This window comes from Copadichromis virginalis, linkage group LG19 (genome assembly GCF_057382275.1).
Source record: "Copadichromis virginalis isolate Kocher_CV1m ecotype Utaka linkage group LG19, C_Virginalis_male_GT1.1, whole genome shotgun sequence".
NCBI classification, from domain to species: Eukaryota; Metazoa; Chordata; class Actinopteri; order Cichliformes; family Cichlidae; genus Copadichromis; species Copadichromis virginalis.
In genome coordinates this window covers 15,829,315-15,847,033 of record NC_140636.1, presented here as the reverse complement: position 1 = coordinate 15,847,033, position 17,719 = coordinate 15,829,315, and the positions used below count along the sequence as shown (strand labels likewise).

Genomic DNA, 17,719 nt, shown 5'->3' with positions numbered 1-17,719 from the left:
GGACTTGTGATATCTGGTCGCTTGGTCTCCAGACAAAGTCCACAGTAAAACCAAACGTGTCCGTGGCAGGTATGAAGCTTTCAGGCGATCTTCTCCAGCCCCCCTGACTCTATTCCTCTGACCTAACGTGATGCTTTCCATGTGTCCTGCTTTCAGCTTTGGATGGAGACGTAGTCAGGAGACAGAGAGGAGAGGGGTTGGGCCGGTTATGTGCGTGCGTGCGTCCTTGTGTGTGAGGATTGGTGTGTGTGTGTCTGTGTGTGTGTGTGTGTGGGGGGGGGGGGGGGGGACACTACACCTTGTTACCATTGGGTCGACTGTTAAGTTTTACAAGTAACATTTTGCGAGCTTATAAACGATACCTTCTAAACTTGCACAGGAAACTCCGAAAACATGCTGTGATAATGTATGTCTGTGGAATCCAGTCGATAAGCCATAGTCTGGGAGCTCCGCGATCTACAGAGGTATCGATTACATGAGGCCCTTCCCATGTTTGATGCCTTAACACTGGCCTATAAAAAGACTCAGGCTGGAAGTGTGCAAGTTTCCTCCCGCTCTGGTGGCTAAGAGAGTCGCTTCTGCGGGATAATACCTTTAAATACTCCAGAGTTGCTCAGTCAGCCTATTTATTATATACAATATAAAAAAAAGAGGAAAAAGATTTGTTGGCGTAAGTAAGCAAAACTGTTTTATCTCAAAAGTTAGAAAAAGTCTCTACAAACTGTAAACGTGTCAGATCTGATCTTCTAAAAGAATATTTTGAGATTTTGGGGGTAATTTAGAAAAACAAAACAAACACATTCCCTGTTATAAACACGCGTCACTGGTTTCATACATTCAAATTTGATGCAATTTCAGTTAAATGAATACAATTACACTGTAACGTTCACGAGAGTGAGATTCATTTATTAAAAATGACCGTCAAACTGAACTACGTGCGTTATCGATATTAATACATGTCTTAAAAATGGCTCCATTTTATTTTAGACCTGAAATTACTTGGAACGAGTTCAGCAAGGTTACACCTCTACTGTCATCCCGCTTATTACATCTCCCATATTACAAGTCCTTACCAGAAACGGTGGATGAAACGCTTCCCTGTCTCCACTTCCCTCTATGCAAAACTGTCAGGAGGCTGCGCAGCTTTAAACCGGATGGGGTTTGTATTGGCTGAGAGCATTTCCAGCACAGGACGACCAATGAAACCAAAGCAGAGACTCGGCGTATAACAGTGAGGGTTGAAGGACGCTCCAAATTAATTCCAGCAGGCTCCGGACTTCCCGGGATAACTCTAAATTGCATATATCGGATGAAGATCACTTTGGCGCTATTGTACCTTGCAGGCACTTGCTTCCAAAAAGAAGCGGGCACGCTGCTTTCGGAGGATTTTAAAAAGGTCTACGTTTTCTCTTCTGGGGCTCATTCCTCCCGTTCCCTTTTCTTCTCTGATCTCGCTCGGCGCATTCAGCCATTTGAAAGGACACCTATATTTCCAAGCATCTTAAAACATATAGGCAAATGGGTAAGCCTTTACCGTCTGCATGCTTCAGTGACATGTAGCTTATGGAAGCGTATCCAAACTCAGCACGCCTGCGTAAAAAGAGAATTAAGGAACTTTTCCCCTTCTCCAAGTTCAGATAATGTGCAAATAAAAAAAAAAAACCTTTTGGAGAACAAGTTTATTCTTTGGGGGATTTTTTCCAGCACTGCTGAGCAGGAATGACAGCCTGTTTAAAGCTTTAAATCGTAAACTTAACCACAGAACCAATTATCCAGTGAGACGCGTTTCTTTGAAGCGCTCTTGTTTGTATTCTTCGAGCTCGCCATTTTTTATGTTTTTGTTGTGTTGGAGGCTAATCCCAGCCAAACACTTTATATACTTTGTATAGTTGCAAAGTAAAGGTTAACCAGCTATCAGCTTTATGAACTCGGTTTATGGCGTGGATTACAACTGAACTGCATCAAACGGTCTCAGCTGAGCATTTTAAAATGCTTTTGCCTCTCACTATTTTTTTTTTCGCTTAATTGAATATGTGTCAGAATAAATGCAATGAAAAAACACGCTGTAATATTTTCTTTGATCACATTAGTGGACTCAACTCAAAGAGTAACAACACGTAACTCGTATCTTTCTCTTTTCCTGCAGAGCAAACCTATGGAGAGGTGAACCAACTGGGCGGTGTGTTCGTCAACGGCCGACCTCTACCTAACGCCATACGGTTAAGAATTGTAGAGCTGGCTCAGCTCGGGATTAGACCCTGTGATATAAGCAGGCAACTCCGAGTCTCCCACGGCTGCGTGAGCAAGATTTTAGCGAGGTACAACGAGACTGGCTCCATACTACCCGGTGCCATCGGTGGAAGCAAACCCCGAGTCACGACGCCGAACGTGGTGAAAAACATCAGGGACTACAAACAAAATGACCCCGGGATCTTTGCTTGGGAGATCCGGGACAGGCTTTTGGCTGATGGTGTTTGTGACAAGTACAATGTCCCGTCGGTTAGCTCGATCAGCAGGATTTTACGCAACAAGATTGGAAATCTCTCCCAGCCTAACCAGTATGAAAGCACCAAGCAAGCCTCCGCGCAGGCAGGCCTCCCCTACAACCACATATACCCTTATTCCTACCCCAACACTATGTCACCCACTAGCACTAAAATGGGCAGCCCTCCTGGAGTACCAGTGACGGCTGGACATGTGAGCATTTCCAGGGCCTGGCCTTCTGCGCACACCGTCAGTAACATCCTCGGAATACGAGCCTTCATGGATCCTACAGGTGAGGAAAACGACACTTTATAATCCTTAAAATCACAGGCTTCAAAATGCACGACACTTTATCTCTCACAAATAAGAGCTTAATAAACTTGAACAGCTGGTTATTGTGCAATTCCACACGACTAGTTTCCATACCTCTGCGTACAAGCAGCTATGGCAACAGACGGGACAATGTGCCCATTAAAATGTGCACAGGCCTCCATTTCACCATTCAGCCAGAACGTAGTAAGGCCACGCTCAATGGGCCTTTTCATGGGATGATACATTTACAAACACCTTGCCCACCTGCTACATCCAACCTAATAATTCAAGCACTCCTTATATTTTTTTCCCTCTGCCTTGCTGGTGTTTTACTCATTTTACTCATTTACTCATCTACTGTTGGGTCTCACAGCTACGGTTGTGTTCCAACTGAATTTATTCAAAACATATGTAGAACTAAAATATATATATATATATATATAATATATTTATTTAAAGATATACTTTCTCGATCAAATTCCTCAAAACCTTATGCAATTATATTTTCTCTGTCTTTCATACGCATAAAAAATAACATGTAGGACTTTATTATGTAATAAAACCTAAAAAAAATCATTAAAACGGAGAGAAATGTTTATAATGAGCTGCTGTTGCCTTCTAACCGAACAGCTTTTTTCTGTTTATTTTTTAAGACAGTTGTATTTATTTATTTATTACTCATTATTAAGCTGCGCGCTGGAGTAATTATAATTATTATAGTATTAAATATTATATTTATCCTGTCTTGAAAACTATTTTTCAGTATTGAAAATTAAATCTGTTTGATACTCAAGAAAAGTTAGTGAGGAAATTGTTTACCTGTCTTCTACTTTTATAATTATGACGTTAAATAAAACTGCCCTGTCATTTTCCTTTCTTTACCTTTCCTTTGTTTTTTCTTTTGATTTTCTGAAACCTGAGAATTTTTAATTTTTACACACTTTTAACGTAAAGTTACTGTCTCTAAATCAGCAATTGCTGGGACAGAGGGATACCCACCAAAAATGGAGGAGTGGGGTAGTGTCAACAGAGCAGCTTTCCCAGCCGCGCACACAGTCAACGGGATTGACAAGTCAGCCATTGACGCCGACATAAAATATGCTCAGGTAAAAATCTGTGGGTACACTGCACGGCCCGTGACCTTTCTACACTCAAACTGCACACGTATGCACACCTTGCATTGCTTTAATTTATTTTCTGTAAAAGAAACAGTCCAAAGTGCTTAATGCCAGATGCTCGTGCTACAAAGGCCTGTGGCAAAACTGTAAAAAGGGCTCATCCACAGAGTTCTTTTTGCGTTCAGGCGGGATTTTATTGGGTAAACGAGTCTTTTGAGTTTTGAAGTGGATGGTCGATGGAGGAAATCTAGTAGCGCGTATATATTCTAGTTTAGCGTATTCATGGTAAATTAAATTATAGTGAAACACATGTATTCGAAACCACTCAAACACCAAGCACCGTTTCTCAGAACCACTGCCGAAGGCCACATGCCGCTGTCACACAGCCTGCAATTAGAAGTTCTGTCAATTTTGTGTGTTTGTGCTTATTTTCCGCATGTCTTATCTGCCTGTCCACAGCCTTCCTCGACATTGTCTAGTTATGTACCGGCGTGTGCTTACTCCCCAACCAATCAGTACGGGGTGTACAGTGGGCCAGCAGGCGGATACGTGGCCCCGGGCCACCACCACTGGCAGACGCAGAGCCCGGCTCTGTCCCACCCAAGCAGCGGGATGAGCATGCACGCAGGAGAAATCCACTCCCCGATGACCTTTAAACACCAGGCCCGAGAAGGTACAGGACAGGCAGGCATATTATTATTATCATTATTATTATTACTTGTAATTTTTTTATTAAATGTTGTTGTTGTGTTTTTGTTTTATTTTTTACTTTTTGAAATGTATTCAGCTGGTGGCCGCACAAGGCCACGCGGTTCTCTCCCTGCCTTTCTCTTGTCACGCACCCACACTTTGCAATAAGCAATGACCGTAACGGATGTAAACACCCAATCCCAGAGAAAGTCTAACTGTATGACAATGATCAAATATTGACCTTTCAGACTTGGACAACTTCATGCCAGCCAAGTTGCCCGAGACCATTTTAGCCTTTGGAAACTTACTTTTTAAGGAAATACGTCTGAAAATGTTCCTAGTTTGAGGAAAGCAAGTGGATTTTAAACTTAAGTAAAACAGTTCTCTTTAGACCCATTCTACAGAAGCAAATAATCACCTGATGGGAATTTGCACACTGTATATTTCTTCTGTTTTTTGCAGGAGACAGAAAACCGCCCAGTCCCCTGAGCAAGCCGCAGCAGCAGCAGCAACATGAAGACTTGAACAGTGTGCACGGACTCAGTCTCCCTACCTCATCATCATAACCGGGGATTATAACACCTTAGTCACCACAACCATTTAAATGAACTCATTTCAACAACTGCGACAGTAAGTCTGAACACTAACGGCTTGTTTGCATCTAAACACGGGCCAGATCACGTGCATTATGAGTGCCGGTCTCTGCGGCCATATGAATGTAAGCTTGCATGGATGTATCGGTGTTTCCCCGCACTGGCTGATAGTTTTCTTTGTTTTTCATTTGAAACCCTTCATGTTGCTGGACAGTATATTCTCCAATTGAGATTGCAGGATTTAAAAAAAAATCAAAAAACATTGTGTAAGTCTCCTCCGCCTTGGATGTTTTCTTCCTAAAACCAGAGCTGGTCTGTAATCCGCCATTTTTATCATTATCTTATCTTTAATTTGTGGCCATGACTCTACAGTGACTCAACGATGTGAACAAATTATATAAATTGTCTAAATGTAAAATATTTGCCAAAGCTTTAATTATATATTTTTATAATTTCATTGTAAATATTCAAAAATAAAGCCTTTTTCTTAAATGCCACATGTTGTTGCCGCTGATATCATTTCACTTTTGATCAATGAGAGGACACCAGCTGGTTCAGTCCTAATTTATGGGACTAGGTGATGAGTTTATGATTTGGAAATCAGATGAAAAAGCTGAAGTAAAGTTTTCTTTTAATTTCAGCCCGTGACAGTGCCATGGTCGGCTCACCCCAGTTCGTGCCAGTTTTTCTTAATCATTGTGCTTTTGATTACCAGAAATTTAACCTACCATTAGGACCCTGAAATCTAACTTTGGCTATATTGGTGATGGCACAGGCCTTTAAGATATTGCCAGATATTACTGTTGTCCGTTTTCCAGGCGGTGGTGAAATAAAGAGCTGTGAAAGCGTCGTTTGGCCTTTTTTGAGGCTTTTAATGACCTGTAACCTGTTTGAATCGATGACAAAGAGATTAAGTTTGAGCCTGCCTTTTATGAGAAAATGTTTTGATTGGATTTATACTCTTTATATTGGTAGAATGATTAGTACTACTACTTACCGGGAAAGGTAATTACTGTGTTTACACAGGCATAACCTGCCTACACTTCCAAAGAGCTCCCCACTGGCTGGGCGCCTCGGCTGATGCTATCGGGCCTGTAATTGATACCGTGATAAAAATCTGAGGGCTGATCATACACGTTAATGAACGGTGTGTGCAGGAGAGCAGCTGACAGTCCAATCCACCCACATGCCGCCTGTGGGATCTGTTGTCCCGCATAGAAATTACGAGAATTTCCCCATACAGGCCTATAGGCTCTGCCCGCTCTCTCTGTGTAAACTGTTTATTCCTGTGACCTGTTTGGCTGTACTGTACCAGCCGTAACGAAAAGACTTCTCACAGCTTAATAGACGTCACTGTGCGCCACTGAAGGTTTTTGTGACCACGTTTGTCATGTATGATTTCACTTATATGTTTGGCCTCTATGTGTGGGGGTCAATCGACCCTATTTATGGTGCGTTTTAACAAATCCAGCCCACTGGTATGTGAGGCAGGGTCTTACATGTTATCATGGTACTTATCGTTGTGTATGAATCCACTAGTTTGTCTCAATGCAAAACGTCTAACTGTACTTTGGGTCAGAAATAAATATTTTCGTTAATATTTTCGCACTTTTGCATATTTCACCAGTAAAAGTGGATTAACACTGTCCATCCATCCATTCGCTTCCGCTTATCCTTTTCAGGGTCGCGGGGGGCGCTGGAGCCTATCCCAGCTGTCATAGGGCGAAAGGCGGGGTACACCCTGGACAGGTCGCCAGTCTGTCGCAGGGCTAACACATAGGGACAGACAACCATTCACACTCGCATAACACTGTTTTTATTTATTTGCTTACTTGTTTGTTTTTACTTTCATTTAATTACAAATGTTAAAAAAATCCCCCCCGATTATTTTCTGGGCAACCAATATTTTAAAAATTAAAATTCTTTTAAATGTTAAATTTATACATACTTGCAATATAAAATAAATCAGCAAATAAATAAATTTCGTTAAAAAAACAAAACAACAAAAACGACGAATACAATTTGAATTTTCTTTGTTGTTCCCGTGTAAAACCTGCATCACTTCCAGTGGAACTGATGCAGGACGTGTGGTCAGGGGGAATGTGAGCACTGCTGTTGTTTCGGTGACAGACCCAGTTTAGTTTGGCTGAGTAACAATGAGCATTTCTGTGGTTTTAACAGCACATCCAGCTAGAAAGAGTTGTCAGATAGTCTAAATGTGTTTCTTCCCCCTTTTTGACGTCAGCATGCCTTAAAAATTAATAGCTGTGGCTTTATAGTTCCCAGTGCTCCAAGCTGTTAACTTTTCAGGTCGGTCAGGAATGACTTGACAGTGTTTTGACTGAGCTGAGGTGACAGTCACCTTTTGGGATTATTGATTGTATCCGTTTATTCTAAAGTGATAAAACTGAGCAAAATCAGACACATTAACTCAAAGTGTGTTGACTGGAGGGAGGATCAGTTCAATACTTATCATGAATTTCAGTAAGTTTAGCTTTTTGTTATTCATATCGAGTTATGATTCTTTTATTCTGATGTTGTTGTTGTAAAGTTCGAGGGCATACATGCATAACTGGAATGCAGCTCGATTGCCATAGTGGTGTTGCTGAATTTTGCTGGGTACAGCGTATGCAGCTTGATCATGTTGTGGGCTTTCAAAACGGTTTCTGAATCACAACAATCTCAAAATCAAGCGTAGACACAGCAGTTGTCCCTGCCACTGTCTGCCGGCCGTTACAAAAGCAGTTAAATATTAAATGTCTGGCAATGATCGACTGTAAAAGGCCAGGATTTCTTAATACAAAGCACTTTAATGTCTTTTACTGGCTGGTTTTGGTATACATGCTGGAATCTGGGTGTCATAAGCTCTATTTTGCAGCTGTTGATTCTTTTCCCCTTTTGCAGCAAAATCCCAAGTGACTCAGTATATCCAAACATTAAGATGGCCTTTGAGTACACACGCTCCCTGACTGGAGTCGTTCATGTTTTCCCGGATACCACTTGGGGTTCGCAAAATACTCCTTCATGGTGGTGGGGTTACTTCCTACGGGACCTATGGTCATCAATCAGGGCAGCAAGTGATACCCCCCACTGCGTCTTCAGCAGACCCTCTGTGCTCAAAGAGCAGCAGGTGGGCTAGTTTCAGATGTTGTTTTTTATTGAAAAGAAACAACAGTCAAAAAGAATTTGTATTTTTTAAAGATCTACAATCTGATCTCTCTGCAGATGACTGTAATTGCCTCGGGTCAGATGAATCCAGTAGCTGCATACAGAAATTCCTACTTGCATTAGTTTTACTTGAACTGTAATGTAAAATGATACACATGAGCATTTATCGGTTTGGATTCCTCGCTTTAAATTGATAAATGCATTTGCCACGTAATGCAATACACTTTAAACGCAAGTAATACCACAAAAGTATGCAGATGCCCAGGCTTTAATACTTCTGGGCACCGAGCTTGTTGGTCTTAAGGGTCTTACCTCTAAAACTTAGACTTGAAAGGATTCTCAAATACCAAAAACTCAAACAGATACTTGGAGAGATGGATAGGAACTTGGCCTCCTTGAGCCTAATGGATATGATATTAAGTACTATTAATAATCCAAGCAGAAATGAAACGGTGACAGAGGTTCCTTAAAAAGCTAGAACAGGCGCTCCTGTCTTCAACTGTAACAATCCATCAGTGTCTGCCATGTGTACAAGAGAGAGTGAGAGTTCTTCACAGACCAAAGTTCAGTTTATGAATTTGACACTTTGCTTGGTTTGAGGCATTTTACATTGTGTCCTCTTTTCGCTTTAAGGGGGAAAACTACCCTAGGCTCGCCAGGAGTCACTCACTCACTCATCCGCTGCCTTTGCACAAGTCAAAGCCAACAAGAGAGCATCTCAGGACAGGCGACATGGCAGGTCTTGGAAAAAGCAAAGAAAGATACACGAGAAACCTTTTAGAAAGAGAGTGGCAAGTTGGCAAAGTTTCAGTTTTAGAAAGGAGGTCAGTGTCAGCACTTCTAGTCATGTCTGAAATTTCAAATGAATTGCCTTGCCGTGGAAACATGGTGCATGCAAGCATGTACAATGCTGGAACATGTGCGTATCCTCATCCTTGACGAGCAGAACATTATTTTTTGACAGGCGTGTGAGAAACGCTCATGAATTAAAACTGTCATGGTCGCCAGCGTGATGTTAATATTTTCTTGAAAGAATTAGACTAAATTAGATCAGACAGTGCAAGTTATACATGCAAAAAGATGCACATCCTTCATAACACATTCAAAAGTTATCAATATTCTAAATAGTATTATTAGATTAATTTAGAATTAAACCATTTTTCACCAAGAATGTAAAGATCAAAGCAATGGGTCTGTGAAAATTCTTGTATCATTCTTGTAATGCAGTCACTACTGGCTTTTTCCCCCCACTGACTGTCCACAGGATTTCCAAGCAGGCAGAGTTACAGCTCTGTAGTCTAGGGGATGATAAATGTCTCCCTCCCATGTTCTTACTTGCTCTGCCAGCTCACCACATCAACCAGACGCTCTAAAAGTAAAAGGGACAGAGACATGATGATGACATTTGGCTTTCTAAATGAAAACGTATCATTTCACTTTTTCTCTCAGGAGACTCCGCTGCTGTTTTTTGCTGCCTTTGAGGATACAGCAATACAGCAATAAAGAGAATAACCACAGGATCACATCAAATTGCAGAGGCCAGATTTGATTATTATACACAGATGACTAAAAGACCATGAAATTATGTTTGCAAACACAATTAAAATGCACTCTTTGAAAACAATGCCATGAAAGCCGACCTATTTTTTTAAACTAGAAGAATGCTTGTAATTTGTCATAATTTGTGCATATTGTCTGTAAATATCAATGCCTATAGCAAAATCCACTCCTTTAGTGGAAAGTCATAACACAGACCTTCAAGGAAATTTGTCAGCAGTTTCGCATGTCTATTTTACTCTAGATCTTGGCAAAGAGAAAGACAGTCATGAGAAGAAGAGAATCCTCTCTAATTTGTGGAAACTATAGAATTAATGTTCTACCAGAACGCCCATCTGTGACTTATTTAAAGTGTGCTGAAACATATACCACGCCACACACATGCAAAATGCTACCACCAAATAAAATACTTAATTTTTGGCTCAAATTCTTATTAGGTGATAATAAGATGATGACTCTTCTCCCGAAAAATGCAAGTGGTAAACCACGGTACTGTCTGCTGGTTTGAGGAGGAAAGTCCTGCATGAAACTCAGATGGATCCTTAAAACGGGTGAATGGGCGTTATTGTGTTTGGAGAGAAGATTCAAAAGCAGCGTTATTACTGTCTTTGTATGTGATTCAAAGGAATTCTTACAGAATATGGCTTTTTCCTGTCTTTTTAAATAATAAGAGCTTTGCTACCATCAATCATTTTTAAAAAGAAGAAGAAGAAAAAGCTTAAATCTATCAGTGTGTGACTTTCTGACCCTCTCCATGGCTCTCGTCCCCAAGTTCATTCATTACAGCCGAATACAGAACTCTCAGATGAATTCAGACTGTCTTGTGCTGTGTGTTTAAGCAAATGCTATTCCACAAAGGACTGGGGACTATTTTCAGCTGCAAATGAATACATGCTTTTTGCCCTGGTGGTTATGTCAGTAGTATATGAGGAATCAAAATAAACTACAGAGGGCACGTTCCTAGTTAAAGAAATGTGCAAACCAGTCCGACATGGACTTTTTTTACATGTAGCATTAGAATCAAAAGGCCATTTTCATTTTTTGTCACTAGGGTTTTAAGATATCAGATTTTCATTTGTCACAGTCATAAAACGATATTATTTATGTCATCGAATCGGCATTATTTAGATGATGTAAGTATTTTATGTTTACATATGATTATCGAGACACCAGATGATAACACAAGGAAAAAGACAGAAAGCACCAGGCTTATCCCTCAGAATAAAAACCTCTCCAATCACATTAGGGCATCAGTGTAGTCTAGGTACGTAAAGTTCCTTTTTTAAAGTTCTTTTATTTTTACACATGTACATGTTCCCCATGAAGATCAGGATTCTGGTTACAGTTCACTTCTTCACTTTAGAGGTCAAAAAGTCAAATCATAGCTTGTTTGCAGACATTTGACTTCACGTAGACATAAAAGCACACCAACTATTTTATTTAAAGGCAATAAAAGATAACGGACTGTGTAATTAGTCTATCAGATTAGGTGTAAATAAGCTAATAAAATATTTTTACTATTAGTGAAAGAAGACACTCGTACTTTATGAAATTTGCTCTTTGATATCACTCTGGGATTGTTTTTTTTTGTCACCCACCTGCCTTTTCTTCCTGTATGTCTGTCCTACAGCACATGCTGATCACCCCATTATTCATGAGATAATAGGAAGTTGTAAGCGCAGCTCTGAATCATGCAGAACCTGTTCTGCTGAATGCTGCACATGTGCCGTAGGACCAGGAACGAATGCTGTCATCACATCGTGAGTTCACGAGATAATGCAACCAAAGGTGAAAGGTAAACAGCAACAAATGTCATTAATCAAACTTTTGACCTTGCCTAGCAACTGCCACTCCCAGAAGCGTTTGCAGCGAAGGCGCCAGTAAGAACTGCCAACCCCTATCAGAACTTGTTGGCCAATAACCAAGACAGGCACATGTCTATATCAATGCAAATTTACACTGACCTATTGACTTTAGAAACATCCGGGAAGGACTAAAACATATACATAACTGTCTGACCTTTCCCATATTGACAGTATCGTCAGGTTTAAACAACCAGTATTTCGGTTTGTGTGTTTGCGAGCAGCGAGGCTCAGGAAACTCTGTGTCACGCAGTCAACTGCCGCTCTGAACCGGCGCACAATAAGTGAGAGAGCGAAAGACAGAGGGCCCTTTGAAGAACACGGAGTGCAACCAGTTGTGGAGAACCATGCGTGTTGCTGTTATTGGTGCTTCTCATTCAGATATGCCTTTCCCATCTCAGCACTCACATGCAGCAATGACCCAAAGGGTGGCTGTTAATTTGGCATGGCGAAAACATGGGTTTAAACTGAAAGAGGGGTCTGATGTAGCCACTCCACCAGTAAGAGCGAGTAGCTCCACGAGCCAGACCAAAAGACACAAAACTAATATGGAAATAACCCACATGACATGGTGTGCACTGAAAGAAAATAGACATTTAGAAAATATCTCTGTTTTGGCAATGAAATGTGGTGAAGTGATACTGAAGGATACTTAATAACCAAAACAGAGGAGTATAGGTAGCATTTATATTCTCATACTAGAGAGAATATACAATTGCAAAATGCAATTAAGGCAGAAAGCAGTGCAAGTTTAATGTCAAACTGTGTACATATAATTTTTCTACAGAAGAATATATTAAAAACACACACACACAGTAGACTCCACAGAGCACATGGTACAAACCTATGTGGGTGGCTACGGGCTGTCCTCTCATTCATCGCTCTCTATTGTAGACTGAGACAACCACAAGTCGCACTTCCAAGCCACAATAACAAGGTGGGCCTCTGTAGAAATGCTTAAACTGCATTCAATTGTCTGGTGAACCCTCTGTCTTTCAGCTCCCAAACTCTCTCTGTCATGGTGTGAAACCATAATGAGAAATACAATCGCTTTTTATTCCCTGGTTGAGAAGCGTTTTAGTAGCTTATTAAGGAAACCTTGTATGTTTTGGCAAACGGGGGTGAATGCAGCTATAGTACTTGTTTATGGTGAAACTGTGTTGACTGAATCTTATCCAAGCAATAAACATACAAGCAAAATTTAACATTGACTGCTACTTTGGAAATTGAATATAATGGATCCCTGTTAATGTAATAAGAGGTGGTCAAAGTAGAAACAGTAATTGTTTTTGCAATATGATTCTATAGAATCAGAAATTAGAGTTTTTACACATCACATAGTGTTAATTTACAGATGTTAGATATATTAAATATTGTATTTTAGGTTGCGCCACTTGTCAGTGTGGTTTTGTTTATCCCACATTTACATCTCATAATGCATAAAAGTACTTCCGTTATCAGCTTCTTCATGGGAAAAAGCGATGAAAACAGCTGTATGCAGCTAACCGACACAAAAGGTGAGTGTCAGCGTGTTAGAGGAAATGCTTCAGCTCTTCCTGCTCTCAACCACTCAAGAATGATGAAGGTGTCCCTGTGCATGCTAAGGCTATCTGTTACTGAGTTAACAAGTTCTCTTCTATTCTATAATTGAAATCCAAGGCTGTCTGTCTGTCACGTGGAAAAAAAAACAAATAAACACACATGTGAATTTGACGAGGTTCTACTCAGGGGTCACTACGTGCCAAAGAATGCTGAGTCTTTGTCCATTAAAAACAGGACACCGTATGGATACGGCATCATGCCATCTTCAGTCCACCTGCAAATGCAAATAGGGGAATTCTTGGAGGAAGGCTTAGATTTCCCCCAAAGAAAAGTTTGTTTCTGCTAGACTGGCTGGCTGACCCAGTGAAAACACAGAGAAAAGTAAGGTGAAGGAGCCCTATGCTGCTCGGCTACTCTCACTGTGCAGCAGGTTGAATTAGTCCCACAGACGTTATCATTTCAATTTGAGTGAAACAGATTAAAAATCATTTTAGAAAAAATAGCATGTTGAGGTTTTCTTGCACAGAAAGCACCAAACCGCATTTTATATAAGTTACACTAGTTTTATCATAATTATTCTTCACATCCAAGCTACTTGACACTGAAGTTTTATGAAATTTAATTTTCAAATTTTTTATTACTTTATTATTTTTATTACTATTTTTTTTACGTACATATAATGCAATACATGTAAAACAAAGATTAAAACCGCGTGTTGACTTACAATTCCCTCGATGCTTCTCAGAAAGCGTCATTCAGATGTCACACACACACACACGCACGCATGCATGCACAGACAGGCACACAAACACGTGCGCACTCCCACGCACATTATTTGAGAAAAGTCCAACTTTTTTCTTTTTTTTTTTACCTTGTGTAAGAAGAAATAGAAGAAATAACATGGTTGAAGATCTCAGAGCCAGCTTGGCAACATACTGGTAACATGATTGGATAAAAACAGCACATACCGGAGAGGCTGAGTTTAATTAGCTGAGTCGTTATCTATTGTTCACAATATCATAAAAAGAGGATTCCCAGAATTACTCACAAATCTTTGCAAGCAAGGTATGAAGACAGGAATATTTGTTCACTGAATTTAACCAATTTTAAGTAAAAGTAGGTCAAAGTATAAAAGTGAGTCAATATACTGCAGAGACACCTCTGAGCGACAGGTCGTCTTTCAAGGTCAATCATGGGGAAACCTTTAAAGTGTACTTAAACACTCAAACCCTATTGTCCCCCCTCCCGGGGGACCTCAGCTTGCACTTGCAGAGCAATGACACGACACGTATGCAGTGCCTGAGTCCAGCTCGTCTGAGCCTGGGCACCTCTTTGACCAGGCCAGGACACAATATGCTTAGCTGAGACCGGCATGGCACACAGTGATCACAGAAGTCAAACAAACAGAACTAGGGATCACCCAGGGAGTATACCCTTAAAATTCCCAAAGACAAGCTCTGGGTCTGGTCCTTTGTCCTGCCATGGGTTCCAGCTCAAGACCTTACTAAAATGAGGTCACTGCGCTCATCACTGAGCTGCAGTAGAAAGCAGTGGAATGCCAAATAAAGGTGACTTTGAAAATAAAAATAAATAAATAAAACAGCAGCCAAGACTATTAGTACTAGAAGTACTTTTATGATTTTATGACTTTTATCCATAAAATCATAAAAGTACTTCTATCCAGGGCAGCACGGTGGCATGGTGGTTAGCACTGTTGCCGCACAGCAAGAAGGTCCTGAGTTCAATTCCACCATCAGGCCGGGGTCTTTCTGTGTGGAGTTTGCATGTTCTCCCCGTGTTTGCGTGGGTTCCCTCCGGGTACTCCGGCTTCCTCCCACCGTCCAAAGACATGCAGCTTGTGGGGATAGGCTAATTGGATAATCCAAATTGTCACTAGGTGTGAATGTGAGTGCGAATGGTTGTCTGTCCCTGTGTGTTGGCCCTGCGACAGACTGGCGACCTGTCCAGGGTGTACCCTGCCGCTCGCCCTATGACAGCTGGGATAGGCTCCAGCGCCCCCCGCGACCCTGAAAAGGATAAGCGGAAGCGAATGGATGGATGGATGGACTTTTATCCAGCTGAATTAATTTGACTAGAGGAAATTTTCTAAAACTGTAAGCAGTCGTCTGAGTCAAGGTCTTTGTATCATCCTTGAATTTTGCATGTGATACTATGCATTTATCACCAGTGTTTATGATAAGATATTCATGTCTAAGCTTCTTCCCACATCCATCCGTCCGTCTGGCTCTAACAGCAAAGCCGTCATCTTTGCTTTCATCGCATAAGGCTAACAGGTCAGGGGAATCTAGTTTCTCTGTTTGTTGTTGATGGGGTGGGATAAAGGAAGATTGATTCCTTCAGTGTCATCATTGCAGGTGTTTGCCTTTATGACCAACGTCCTCTGCAAGCAGTTTCTCATTACGCTCTGGTGAGAAAAGAGGACCTTTAAGTTTCGTGCATTCCGACCATGCTCTGAAGACTGTGTAATTTTGGAGACTAAATTTAGGGGGAGAAGCAAATCAGTTTTTATTTGAAGCAGACCTGACTCAAACAGAGATTCACCGCACTGTGGTCAGACTTCAAACCAAGTCATTATTTGCCTTTTTTCATGTACAGACTGCTGCAAATCTCCAGTCCTTCTGAACACAGCAGAAAAAAAGAAACAGACTGTTGTCGATTTGACTTCCATCTTTGTGGGAGACTGGCTCCTTAATAATGTGCACATTGATGGCATAGCAGCTGATCAGTAATTTGTAAGCAAATATGTCATCACAGTTCCTTGATATTAGCTACCCAGTAACCAGTAAGTTTTTGCTTGGAATCTTGATCCCTGTGCGTTTCTCGTAGTAGTTTCACTTGCAAGCGATCGATGCGAAGCGCTCTCAAAGTGAAGCCTTTTGATCAAACTGAGAAGATGGGTTGGATTTCATCATTAGAGTTAATCCATCAACAATGCCAAAGTGTTGAATAAAGCCAGAGTAAATGAGTGTGTTTGCACTGCCATGGAGTAAATATTAGTTTGTCCAGATAATGCTACAGACTCCTGAGGGTTTCCACATTGCTTAAGTTACACCAGCCTCTGTTCTTTTCCAACAGAAGAATGGCTTCCCACTCTTTCTTCTTCTTGAAAGCAAAACATTGGTAGCAGTCTCAAGTGGCTGAAAGTTTTAGTTGATAATCCAGTCTGTCACTCAGACACACAGCAAGATTAATGGCAGGGGAACTCCTGTCTGGCAAACATCCCGCTCAATCAAAACAGATAACTTGCTTTGAGTAATAGTTCTGAAATGCAGAGTTAAAGCGCAAATTGCTGCTTTACTTTGCAGGAGGAATATCAGGGGAATACGTAGAGTAAATACAGGAAAAAATAGACTTCAAAAACAGGTTGTGTCACAGTAGTAACTCATTTGTACAGTGTTCAGGTTGAAAAAAATAAAGTCAAAAAACACAACATTTCTCTGGATAATATGTATATACTCTATATAAAACCCAAGCAAACAGACCTGGTAAATGAAAGTTTGAGGATTTGTCAGATTTCCCTTTTGCAGCTTCAAGTTGGGAGGCTCGTGGGGAAAAGGGAGCCCTCTGCTGCTGAATCTGCCTTCAAACTGCTTTTGCCTGAACCAGAGGCGTTTGCAGTGTTATTAAAAAGAGCCAAAAGCTGCTGTAAAACAATGTTTTTACACATCGCATCATAAAACAGTAGTGAAAGTTTTAGAAAGAGACATATGCTTGACAGACCAGTAATGATGGTCTATCAGCAGATGGCCCTGCTTCCTAACATAAGCATGCAATCAGTCACCCCTGAACATATATATATCTACATATATATAAAAAAGATGCTTTTGCTTGGGTTACCATTTGTACAAATCTTCCACATTTGCAAAACAGGCGCACTACTCAGTAATGGAAAATATATGGTCTAGATATGACATTCAAAGCGATAATAGCAGCTTTATGCAACACTGAGTCCAAAGGGAACTGAGCACAGCTTATTCCTAGCATGACTGCCTTGATCTTTTGTTGCATCTGCAAGGTATTTCATGTTTATTTGTTATGGGATACTAAGCAATTTTATGTGCTTGTGAGTATTCTTTATGAGTTCAAACTCATAAGCGCTTTCATTTCATGTTGCAACATCTAAGGAGCTAAATGGATACCTGCGAGACTCTTTGAAGTAGTCTTAATTGTGAAGGAGCACATAGAAAAACGTCGAGTTGGGCTAATCTTAGATGCTACCCAATGATCTCGCCTTGTTGAATGCCCCTGAAAACCCTGCTCTCACCTCAGACTCAGCGATAACCATCTTTAATGAATAGCTATGTGCTTCAAGGAGTGCTGGCTGATAGAGATCATTTCAGGAACGGTGGAGTTCAGGTCTCAATAACAATCA

At 40.8% G+C, this 17,719-nt stretch overlaps 1 protein-coding gene across 1 annotated transcript; it reads left to right on the top strand.

Annotated features, from left to right (window-relative positions):
• The first annotated feature begins 1,188 nt into the window (after nt 1–1,188).
• Nucleotides 1,189–5,694, top strand: pax1a (paired box 1a). The gene is made up of 5 exons (XM_085441931.1): nt 1,189–1,522; nt 2,147–2,776; nt 3,769–3,902; nt 4,374–4,587; nt 5,067–5,694. The coding sequence occupies exons 1-5, from the start codon at nt 1,519–1,521 to the stop codon at nt 5,168–5,170; spliced, it is 1,086 nt and encodes a 361-aa protein (XP_085298057.1). The 5' UTR covers nt 1,189–1,518; the 3' UTR covers nt 5,171–5,694.
• Nucleotides 5,695–17,719: the final 12,025 nt, after the last annotated feature.

What these genes read in the sequence shown, in the direction of transcription:
- pax1a (XM_085441931.1), top strand. An exon ending in CCGACATAAAATATGCTCAG is followed by an intron (nt 3,903 to 4,373) that starts GTAAAAATCTGT and finishes GCCTGTCCACAG; the next exon opens with CCTTCCTCGACATTGTCTAG. An exon ending in TAAACACCAGGCCCGAGAAG is followed by an intron (nt 4,588 to 5,066) that starts GTACAGGACAGG and finishes TGTTTTTTGCAG; the next exon opens with GAGACAGAAAACCGCCCAGT.